Source organism: Eptatretus burgeri, chromosome 3 (genome assembly GCF_056783735.1).
Source record: "Eptatretus burgeri isolate ZD-2024b chromosome 3, Ebu_testis_v1, whole genome shotgun sequence".
In the NCBI taxonomy this organism is placed as follows: Eukaryota; Metazoa; Chordata; class Myxini; order Myxiniformes; family Myxinidae; genus Eptatretus; species Eptatretus burgeri.
Window position 1 is genome coordinate 126,285,043 of NC_140963.1, and position 12,500 is coordinate 126,297,542.

At 43.1% G+C, this 12,500-nt stretch overlaps 1 protein-coding gene across 3 annotated transcripts in view; it reads left to right on the forward strand.

The window, feature by feature from the left end:
* Positions 1-12,500, forward strand: part of LOC147030931 (dmX-like protein 2) — a 504,858-nt gene that overhangs the window by 231,670 nt on the left and 260,688 nt on the right. For all 3 annotated transcript variants that reach the window (XM_085875495.1, XM_085875494.1, XM_085875496.1), the window contains 3 exons: positions 627-754; positions 3,038-4,078; positions 11,873-12,023. In XM_085875495.1, the coding sequence (XP_085731621.1) occupies positions 627-754; positions 3,038-4,078; positions 11,873-12,023 (1,320 nt within the window). The remainder of the gene's footprint in view (positions 1-626; positions 755-3,037; positions 4,079-11,872; positions 12,024-12,500) is intronic.

Consider the following 12,500-nt stretch of genomic DNA (forward strand, 5'->3'; position numbering starts at 1 on the left):
TTTGGTGGCACCCGGGGTCTGGTCATTGGTACAAAATAAATCCTCCCCCCCCCCCCACCAGTCAAGGGGCGTGGGGAGATTACTTTCGATTTTCGCCTGAACACGTACCACAATGCAAGTGGTTTACTGACTTCTGCTGCAAACATGGGATATTATTAGCCATGGCACAAAATATATTTGCTCCAACTCCCCCACTATCCCCCACCTGCCCCCCACTCCCTCCTCCACTCCCCACTCCAGGCTGCTCCCAAAGGGTGCAGGTGTTTAAAGTTAATTAAAATAAATAAATTCAAACCATGTTACCATGAGCCGTCAGCCAATTCTTGTTCGTCAATTACGGATTGAGTTTGCCAATATCCCTTCCCCTCATTGTTCCATACATTAAGGTAGATTTAGATGATGTGGAAGGGTTGATATTTGCTTGCAATTACCCATGTAAGGAGTTGCAGCTAAATGTAAAATTGGTTGCAAGTTCATTTTGTGGTTAAAAGAAAGATTTCACCTTCGTTTGATTGAGATGATATTCTTTTGTTCTGTTCACAGCAAAGAAAAAACGCTGATCTTACTTGATTTATTGTGAAGAATGAACATTTTATCAGAGGTTTCTCCTGTTTTCTGCACCTCAGGTTACTGCTTATCAGTGGGAGGAATGGCCCCTTTTTGCTGAAGGATCATTATCCAGCTCAGTGTCCCTCTCTGGGTGGCCTGTTGCTCTCTGCTGCTCTTACCCTGGCTGTTTTGCTGTTGCATGCAGGTAAACATGTGAGCTGTCATTTGTACAGGTGTACATGGAGTTCCCCATTTCCGAGTTCCACTGTCCTCGAGGATACCCACTGTGCTATTGTATGTCAGTTTCTTTTTTGGGGGTTGGTGGAATTAAAGGATGTGAAATTATTTGAAAAGATGTAGGGAGAGAAGGGAAGTTTTATTTATTGACTTCTTTATTCTCAGGTGCCAAAGGTGTCATTGTGGATGAATAGCCAAACTTGGCTTGATACACTACTTTGGAGTGCTCCAGCCTCCACTTAGAGAAGAAATTAAAGGATACTTTTGAGAACTACATGCAGATTGTGCATCTGGAGGAAGTTGGTAATCCATGCATGAAAGTGGCCTTGGATACCATTGGAAAAAGAAAACCTTGTGAGCAAAGCAGAGGGCCAGACAATGCCAAAGGCACATCTGGCCAGAGACACAGCCCTGACATTTTTTTGTGATTCAGCTCCTCCATTCTTAGTTGAGAGAGAAGCAGCAGTATATCCGAAGTTGAGTTCCCTGGACAGAATCCAAACTGATGGTTAGAGATCAGGCCATTTATGGTAAAGAAAGACTATCACAAACTATGATGATGGATTGTACAACTTTGCTTATCATTATAAGTTAGCTGACAAAGGGCAGTAAGCTGGTGACAAAGAGGGTTGGGTGCATGAGCTTTGGAGGCAAACACAGAGTTCAAACGTTCTGCTTAAAATCAAGAGTTGTCTGTCGTGAATTTGATGTTGTGCATAGTGTTAAAGGTGGAGCAGTCTTAAAGACAGACTTAAAAGGTGCCACCAAGACTTTGAAAAAGAAGACTGGTTTGGAAACCTCAGCCTTGATACAGACTTGAAGTTGTTTTTTATCTTGCATAAGGATAGATACACACTTTTGTGGGCCTTGTTCAATGAAACCCAAGGTTACCTTTAGTCAGGGTTGCCTTCTATAAAGAGAAAGCAAGCTGCTTGACAAACTGCATTGCCACAAGACTTTGTGAAAACCAGAGCAGAGATGATAAATAATACAATTGCAGACTTTTCAGGATAAACCTGCAAAAGAGAGAAAGAACAGGCTTTTTTGAAAGCACTCCTCGGAAGAATTGATATACAATGCAGAGAAGATTGAAGTTTTGTTGTTTTTTTATGAGATACTGGAGAGATTGCAGTCCCTGGCAATGAGCTTGAGTGAACTGCCAGACTGTACACCACTGAGACAGTTGTCTCTTTTTTTTATAGATTTTTTTGAGATCCTTGGAACGTCATAAAAATATGGTAAGATGAGTCAAATGGTGCAAAGGAGGAACAGAAGAGGTTGAACGTAAAGTTAGTCACGGCCAAGTTCAGGACGGGAGGACCCTTTTCAAAAGAAAGTGTGGGCTCACGGAAGAGTGAGGTGTTGAGGACATAAGGCAATGTATTGATAATGGGACAATATGGAGATTCATGAACAGAGGAGGGGAGAGTACATTGAAGGAAGCATTGAAGCCACCAAGTCGATGGGATGAGGTCGAGAAGCGACAATGAGGAGACAAAAACAGATCTGGTTTGGGAGGTTCTCGGTTTGTGTTGGAAGCGTGGACTCGTGAAAGGCCTTTGTAGTTTCGCCATGGTTGGTTGCTGTCGACTGTAGATCGAACTCCCAAGCAAATGGCATGGTTGCAGTTGAAATTGCCATGGATGAAAAATTGAAAATTGAGAGTTGAGATGGGTGGTTCGTTACCTCCGCCACCGAAGGTGGATGGAGGTTTTGTTTTCACCCCTGTCTGTCTGTCTGTCTGTTTATTTGTTTGTTTGTGAGCAAAATATTTCAAAAAGTTGTGGACAAATTCGGACGAAACTTGGTGGATGAGTTGGTTAGGTGAGGAGAACAAGCCGTTTAAATTTTAGTGCAGGTCTGAATCCAGATCCGGCCTATTAGTGGGATACAAAACGTAAACTGTTCACCATAGCGGAGGTGTGCGCTCCACCGAGTGTCCTCGTTTTGGTCCGTGTTTGCAAAAAGAGCTTTATTTGTAGTCATTATTGTTGGGTGTTTGGCCTGAGAGCCAACTTAAGTCGAAGAAGAATTTTGGGATGACTGATGCACCATGCAGATGAGCATATGTTTTGCAGAGAGAAATTTGTCGCCATTCTTCCAGGGGTTGCTTTAGGGTTTGTGCAGCCGAGTTCTTTGATAAACAGTCCACCCCTACTTTCTTCTGGAATGACCCTGAATGCTTGTCATGTATTTGCAACCTAAAAGTGTGATTTGTGTAAATAATGTTTTGACGTACATTTCTTCACAGACATGCTGAATACGATGGACATGGTGCTGATGGCGACCTTTCAGTGTCAGTATTTGAATGTGAGTCTTCTGGGGGTTCAACCTGGGCTCTGGAAGATACCCTTCTCCTTGGTGACCTTCACAAAGGTCTGGCTCCTGGTCTCACAGTTGATCACGACTTGCTTGTCCATTCCAGGACACAGGGAAGTAGCTCGAACGACCCCTCAATGGCCAAGCACCTCCTGCACCTCGACTGGGTTTCCAAGGAAGATGGTTCTCATATGCTTACAGTTGGGATTGGCTCACGTGTTATAATTTATGGACGGCTTCCTGGGCCTGCCACGGTGACTCTCAGTCCACGCCAAGAGGCTAACCGGAAAGGCAGTCATCCATATCCATCCTTTCCGGGTTGGCACAGTGAGGGGTCACAAAGTTCTCGGCCACGATGGGTGCCACTTCGATGTGTGGGACTTGTCTCTGCTTTTGATGGTGCGCCAGGACTGCCTGTTGCACTGTCATGGCTGCGGGATGGTGTTCTTGTTGTGGGAATGGATTGTGAAATGCACGTATACGTGCAGTGGCGTCAGAGTTCCAACATGGATGCTGAATCAGCCTTGTCTGATTCACAACCAATCACACAAGAGTTTGACCAGCTGGCTTCCTCAGCACGTTTACCACATGCTGTCACATTATCACGCCGAGCCGCCGCGGTCGACAGCAGACCAAAGCCATCTCGGCAAAACCTGACGCAAGCTGCTCGCAGTTGTGCTCGGTTTGGGGTGATGGCCACAACAGCACCACATATATTGGGTGCTATTCCAACTGCGAGCACAAATGACTGTGGGCTTTTTGAATCTGCTGAGGTGCTTGCACCTACGCTGCCCCATTATCATCCAACACAACTCTTGGGCCTACTTGATTTGGGCGAAGAGCAGCGTGTACGTGCTGTGCTTGCACGATTGCTGCGTTCCATCGCGGGTGATGTCGCTTGCCTTCCTGACGAAGAAACAGAGGAGGGTGCTGGACGTGGCATTCGCCATACACGCTCTGGGTCTTCTGCCAGGTATAGAGCCAAGCAGGTTTTCTTGTTAGCTCTTCTTCGTTATATTCCTGATAATTATTTCGGTTCATATATCATGTTTGTTATTATATTGATATGTACTTCATGTTGAGCCAGCTTTAAAAGTATTTAAAACAAGAACGGCACTCAGTGGAACTCGTACCTCTGCCAGGCTAAGCAGTTTACATTTTGGATCCCACTGATGGACTGGATATGGATTCGGACCTTCACAAAAATCTAATCAATTAATCCTTGTCACACACCCAACCGGTACATAAAATTTCGTCCGAATCAGTCCACAACTTTTTTCGGTATCCTGCTTACAGACAGGCAAACAGATAGACGGATAAGGGTTAAAACATAACCTCCGCCCAACTTCAGTCGCAGTGGTAAAATCATTTTTACTTTTACAAACTATATGTGTGTATATATATATATATATATATATATATATATATATATATATATATATATATATATATATATATATATATATATATATATATAACAAAATGTATTGTTTAAAGGCAGAAGCAATGCGGAAAAGGATAAGTTCGACATTAAATAATATAATCAAGCAAAGGTGTCTTTAGCAGCAATGCCAACCCTCCCGATTTCATCGGGAGGCTTCCGAAAATTCACCCAAACTCCCGCCCTTACGATCACTATCCTTATCCTCCCGAAATTTTGATATTTTTGCACTGTTCACTAATCAGAATGTACTAGTATGAGAATTGAATGAAAAGCATCGTCTGCTACGTATAGCATGTGGTAACTCCATAACGTTCGCTGCTACCAAATTGTACGTAAAAAATTGCAAATTCAAATGAGGAGCAGCGAAACATTGGGTCTGGATCTCGCTTATGCGATCATGCACTGAGATTTAGTGCATGCGGTATGTGTGCAATACAGTGCATGCGGTATGTGTGCAATACAGTGCATGCGGTATGTGTGCAATACAGTGCATGCGGTATGTATGCACAGTGTATATGCATGCGATACGCTCACTGCATGCAGCTGGGCCCCGTACCAGCCCGGCGGTCGCGACCACCGTGCGGTGTTTAATTTAACAGCCGCTAGAGTTCTACGAGTCGCGCTGCAGCTGTGGAACATCGACTTCGAAGTTACCGATGCTTCAAACCCTCGATGTTGATTACGGAATGGCAGAAAAGAAGCTTACGAAGATCAAGAAATGGTCTCAGAAGTACAAGACCGAATACAGTCTCCAATACCCGTGTATTCGAAAGTCTGAAAGAGGAATTCATCATGCGTATTGTACAGTATGCAGCGTTGATATTTCAGTTGAGCACGGAGGTCGCGATGATATTCGGAAGCACGTTGGAAGCAAACGGCACACAGACATTGCAAAGGAGAGATCTTCGAGCACGAGTACCGGTACACTTCTGAATTATTTCACCAAACAAGGGACAAGCGAGGAAGAGGATGTTACCCGAGCGGAACTTCTCTTTAGTGGATTTATTGTGGAACATAACTTGCCCATATCAGTCTCAGATCATGCTGGACCTCTATTTCAAAAGATGTTTCCAGATTCAAAAGTTTCTTCAAAGTATGGATGTGCAAGAACAAAAACTTGCAAGATGTGCAAGATGTGCAAGAACAAAAAAAAAAAAAAAAAACAAAAAAAAAAAACAAGAACAAAAGCAAGAAAAAAAAGAAAAAAAAAAAAAAAGAACAAAGAAGAAAAAAAAGAACACTGGTCAACAATTTTTTACTTTCTGAATGTTGTCTAGATTTCTACTAGTGAATTAGGGTATTCTGGCACTGCTGAATCAGGAAATGGCATCCGTTTCTCTCCATCAGGTCAGGTTTTTTGTGCTAAGTTTATTTGAAAAAATCAGATCTTGTGACAAAATCAATTACATTTTTGTGGCATTATCAGCTGATTTTTGTCAACACATATCATCCTAAACATGTTTTTAAGAAAAAAAATGTTTTGCCAACAACATTTATTGATTACATGATAGAAACATCGATTACTGTCATCTGAATGGTGGGCATTGATAAAGGTAAGTACAAGTAAATTGCATGTTGCGTCACCACTGTTCAAACTTCAGGGCTTGAACTTCCGTTTCTTGAACTCCTGGAATGTTCAGCGGCAGGGAGGTCTCTCTTCAGATTCCAACAGTAGTCAGCCATCATGACTGCGTCCCAGCGACCCTGATACCTGGTCTCCATCTCCTTCATGTCCTGATGGAATCTCTCCCCCTGCTCGTCACTCATTGAACCCAGGTTCTCAGGAAACCGGTTCATATGTGAAAATAGGTAGTGCATCTTGATGCTCATGTTGCAGCCTAGGTTTCTGAAAGCAGTCAGCATGTTGTTGACAAGTTCTGCGTAGTTTCTGGCCTTATTGTTGCCAAGAAAGTTCTTCACTACCAAAACAAATGTCTTCACGCTTCCAGTTCCACTTCGTTCATTGAGTTTTTGAACTCTGGATCTCCTGATGAGCTGACGGATCTGAGAACCATCAAAGATGCCAACTTTCAACTTCTCCATGGTCAATCCTGGAAAAGCCTGGCACAAGTAAGTGAAGCAGTCACCATCTTTGTCCAGAGCCTTGGTGAACTGCTTGATTAAGCCGAGCTTGATGTGCAGCGGTGGGAAGAGTATTCTGTCTCTGTCCACCAGAGGGTCGTTGATGACGTTCCTTTCTTTGCATGGCACCAATTCCTCCCACACAGGCCAGTCCTTCTTCGTGTAATGCTGAGCACGGTCCCTACTATCCCACATGCACAGAAAACATGGGTACTTGGTGAAGCCAGACTGTTGTCCCAACAAAAAGTTCACCATCTTCAGGTCAACACAAATAAACCACTTAAGCTGATCATAACCAATTTTCTCCAGCACGTACTTCACCGCTTCATACTTCTCCTTCAGTGTAGTCGAGTGAGCGATGGGTACAGAGCAAAATAGTTGCCGTTGTGTAGCAGAACACATTTCAGTGATCGCTTGCTGCTGTCAATGAACAGTCTCCAATCTTTGGGTTCGTACTGTGGCACTCCAAGCTTGAGCAGAGCGCATGTCATAAATTGGCGCATGTAGGTATTGTACATTCTTCAGAGTTCGTTATTTCAAGAAATACAACTTTTTTGTATCACATTATTACAAAATCTGCCCCATTAAATTTAGTTATGATCCACGAACTTTATGCTTTGCCTCACCAATTTTGGAAGATTTTGAGGTTTTATGACTTCAAACTGATCCCTTTCGACATAATCACCCAGAACTATCGTACCTGAATACTTCTTGTCATATTATTTCCAATTAAAACAATTATTTGACATGATATTTTACCCCCACCAACTTCTTCTAAAATGCTCCACACATGCGTACATGTGAACAAAAATGTAAAAAACGACATGTGGCCATATCTCAAAAACTTGACCTGATTGAACAAAACTAATGTGAGTTTTGGATTCAGCGCATCAGATTCGTCCTAAATCAGCTTAAAAAATGCAGACAACAAATTTGTTGTTGACCAGTGTAATTGGTGAGTTGTCAAATGTTACTGCTTCATCTGTTGCCGATATTGCTAGACTCGCTCCATTTAGCCTAGCTCCAGACGGTAGCAATGACAGTGGTGAGGCCCAGCTATATCCTGTCCTGATTTCGTACCATGACAACAGTGCTGGGATTGTGAAGCAAGGTTTGCTAAGTTTGCCTGCGTGCAAACAAGATTCCACTGGAGAAAACATTTTCAAACTGCTTGATCATGAGTTCAGTGACAGGAAAATTCCGTGGGGAAATTGTGTTTCCTTTTGTGCTGATAATGCCTCTGTCATGGTGGGCAAGCACAAAGGAGTCGCTGCTTATATCCACAAACAAAATCAGAGTGCTACATCATGGGATGCCCTTGCCATATGATGCTGTCTGACCAAGAACGGCTCAGGCCTTACCCATTGAATTAGATGACTTTCTCATCGATATTTACTACTACTTGGACAAAAGTAGTAAACGCGTCAAAGGAGTGAAAGCACTGCAAGAACTCTGTGATGCCCCGACACACAAGATTCTGAAGCATGTCGCAACAAGGTGGCTGTCCCTTGGTCAGTGCCTAGACAGGCTGATTGAACAGTGGGAGCCACTTCGCGTCTTCTTCAAAGAAGAAGTACGAAGAAAAATGCAACCAACTGTAGCCAAGACTCTAACAACGAGCAAGAAGGACGGCACTGTATCTACTGCCAGTACTGGCACTGCAGGATCAAGCACTAGTGGAGCAGCATTCACCACTACCACTGCAGTATCTGCTGCGAAGAAGACAGCAGGGACAGCACCAAAACCAATGCTGAGAGCAGGTAGCATCACCGGCCCTTCATCACGTTCATCTACAAAGCAGATCCCTTCAGAGTCGAGAAAGACTGTGATAGTTCCATATACAGGCAAAGAAGGACCCAAATTAAGTTCTGCTTTTGCCAAATCACTTGATAGAAGCTCAGCAAAACCTTCGAATCAGAGGTCTTCTTCCTTGGCTGCACCTACCTCAAGCTCTCTCCTCAAACGTAAAATTGGATATGGTACTACGAGTCTGACCTCTTCTGCTGGCAGTAAACGCAAGTGTGATCGCCCTGCGGCTAAGTGTACTACGAGTTCTACAACTAAAAGCGCATCTTCCTCAAACACTGTGCAGGAATCTAGAGAAAAACGTGTCAACAGGATGTTCTTGTCTCCACAAACAAAACTCTATTGTTTCTTCCTTCGATATGCTAACAAGCTTTTTGAGAAGGGGAATCTTCTGCTCCAAAGAGTCGGTCCCTGTATCCATCTCCTGCACGGAGAATTGAATGATCTTCTGAAAGATATCTTCGTGACGGTTTTTGAAACCATCGGTGTCATCGGTTGCTCTGGTAAATGTACCCTTCTCTGACAGAAATCATCAGAACAATGATGAGGACCTCATGATTGGGAACGATGCCAAACTGTATATAAGGGAACAAAGGAGTCTCAAGAAATCCACCTTCACTCTGAGTGAGTCAGACATCAAGGTTTCTTCAGTGCAGTTCGCTCATATTATGTGAAAGCCTGCAATTATATCTTCAAAACCTGGCCGCTAGATGATGAATTAGCCAAGCATGCTCAGGTGCTGGATGTTAAGCTACACCAAGAAGTGGGGTTTGACTGTGTGGAGTTTTTCATCAAGAAATTCCCCTGTCTGTTTAGTGGCGGTGATAGTGACATCGACAGCACCCCTTGCTACCAGAGAGAATACAGCAAAGACATAATCAGAAGGGCTAAAAGAGCCACACAGCTGTCACTCAGCAAAGCTGCCATGGAAAAGCAAGCAGCAGTAGTACCAGCCAGTAAGGTAAGAAAAATATTGCTTCTTTTGTGCTTTTTGTTAATCTTTGATTGTCCCCTAACTTACTAGTATTAACATACATGTAACATTAAAAAGTGCACAATTTTCCCCTTTTTTTGTTCAAAAAGTGGGAATTCTTAACATGTTAAATGCTCCAAAATAGGGCTCAGAGGGCACGAGAGAGCGTCTAGAACCCCAGAGCTTCCAGGGCCCTAAGGCGGGCCCTGGACCCCGCCGCAAGGGTCGAGCACTCCGCGCTCGAGATGTGCGCTTTGCGCACATTATTTGGTGTCGGTTGAAAATCCTCCCTAATTCTGATTTCCAAAAGTTGGCATCTCTGCTTTAGTGGAAGGAAAGAGTTGTGGCGAAGATGGTATGTCATCAGAACTTCTTAAGCGGTGTGAGGTTGGCATCATCATTCTCGATTTTTGTATTGCAGCACGAATGGAATAATATAGGCCTAACCAATGGTCGATCTTAAATATAGTTCCCATTCCAAAATGAAATGATCTGTCTTGGCAGTAACTGTCATGGTATTAGATTGATGTGAATATTTGCCAAAATTTCTAATCGAGTGATTTTGAACCGAATCTGTACTCCTCTTGATTCATGCCTGAGGCCAAACCAAAATGGATTTTGAGTCAAAACGACAACAGTGGGACACATTATTGTACTTTAAAGGCTATGAGACCGAATTACACGTCCACTCGCTTCCTGCAATGATGACATCCATTGACTTTCGAAAAGCCTTCAACTTCATCCATCGTTGCAAGATGATGAAGATCATATAAGCATATGGAATCCCTGATAAACTTGTGTGAAGGTGATTTCAAATATGTGTGGGGTGGGAGATGCCAATATAATCACCCGATGGAGAAACACAGACCCAAAAGACCCATAAGTCCCAGAGGACCCAAAAGACCTCCAAGACGAGAGATCCTGTAGACCCTTTAAGACTTGACTATACGACAAAAAAAATCTGTTGGAATTCCCATGTTTTAAATGCATGCCATGTTAAGGTATGTAAAGCAGGTTAATACGTTATTCGACCACATCATGGCATTAAAATTACAAAAGGTAGAACAAAAACAATGATAACATTGCAATAAAGCATTTATTCATTCACACTAATAATATTTACATCAATATAATCAGAATAGTAGTATCATATGGCAATAATAATAATGAACATATCATCCCCACGCTGGTCCCAAACTCTTCTGGGTTTTGTGATAGGCAAGCTAATGCTGAAGTAGTACAGCAGGTGGGTGTGCAACAAGTCTGTGAAGACCAATGAAAATTTGTTGCATTGGACCAACGGGCCCACGAGCGCAACCAACTGTCAAGAAAATGGAAGTCAACGCACTCACTGTATCAAGGAAGGGCTGTTCATGGCAACATTTGAGTCTGCCCTGCTTTCCATGGAGGGTGAGGAATGGACCCTCACTGCAACCCACAAGAAGGCATTTGATGAATGCTATACTCGACTTCTTCATTCAGCTTTCAATGTCCATTGGTCTGAACATCGGACAAATATATAGAGCTCTATGGTTCTCTTCCAAGGCTGTTGGTTGAATTTGAAGGAAACGTCTCAGGATTGCTGGCTCCTGCTTCCGCCACAAAACGAACCCATTTCCAATCATACTCTGAACACCTAAACACGGAAGCCTGAAATGGGGCACACCAGCACTTTACGACATCAACATGTTGTGGAAGAATATAGGCCTGGAGACTCAGGAACTGCACTCAGCAATGCTTGATCGAGAGGACTGGAAGCTGAGGATCAATGTCATCCGAGTTAGGCCTTCGAGCTGATTTAATAAGTGCTTGTTCACCTGCGCAGTGGGAGATGGGGGTTTTGCAATTGCTTATGTGTGTTTGTGTTTGTGCATCTGTCCAGGTCATAACCTTTTTACCATTTGAGCTTTTGTCATCAAATTTTCAACAAGCCTTTATTCTGAAAATAGGAAGAACACAAATTTTACTTTTTAAAAATTAAGCTGTTGTTTCCTTCAAGTTTAGTTTGAGTACAAAGCGGACACAGACGTTCTTTGTATTTTGAGATGCTTTCTAGTTTTGTTTGTTCTGCCTCCACATCCGAAGGCTGGAGGCATTCTTGGATGTTGTGGTTGTCACTTTCATCTCCCACTGCTGTTTCCCATAAACATATTTTCTTCGCTGTATCTGCTTTGTTCCTTCCCTAACTTTCTTGATTTGTTGAAATATATGGTGTGTAGCCAACTGCTGGTAATAATTAAGGTCACAGTTCTCAATTTAATTGAGGGATTAAACCAGAATGCATTTTTTTCTTTGAGTTTAATGTCAGCTCTTTCTGCTTGCAATCAATGGCCAATTGACCATTCTGCAGCATCACTGTCCGTCAGTGCCTTGGCCCAGTGTGATTGCTTTGGAGGTTGCTGAATAACCTTCCTGTCATTGTTTTCAACCTTAACCTTCTTTACTGTTTGTGTATATTTCAGTGCACCTTGGGAGATTGGCCCAAGTGGGTTGCGTGAATATCCAACGGACTATGTGGAGATCGAAGCCGTACCACCACTCCCTCTATATAGCCTTTTGGCTGTGCATGGTCTTGAAACACCCTCATCACACTCTCTGCTGAACCAGAACCCTGTAAGGACTGCATATTCATTGTCAAGTCACATTCATGTGTGATAGCTATGCCAACATCTATTCACAGATTTTTATGTGCCACCACCACCACCTCTGTGTGGCAACATTAGCTCTTTTTGTAATTCCACGAGGTTGTCCATATTTTGAGGTTCCCTGCAGTGCATTTATCCTGTGGACTTTTTGTGTCATTTGCGATGTGTATATTTCTGACTGTTGTCAGTTATGTTTATTTGGCAACAAGTTGGGTCACCTGATCAAGTTGGGGTTATTTAGACTTGAGTCAAATATCAAGAAGATTGTGGTTAAAAGCTGCAGCCAAAATAATCAAGGGGTGCAACACGGCAACGATGGGCCAATGGCCTCATTTCCTTCTTTAAGGTCGTACAGGACCATGCAACCACTCCTTACATTCAGTGTAGTCTCGTGGTGGAGACCATGGACCCTTTGTGCATTTCCATTCTGCTTTTGAAATATCAA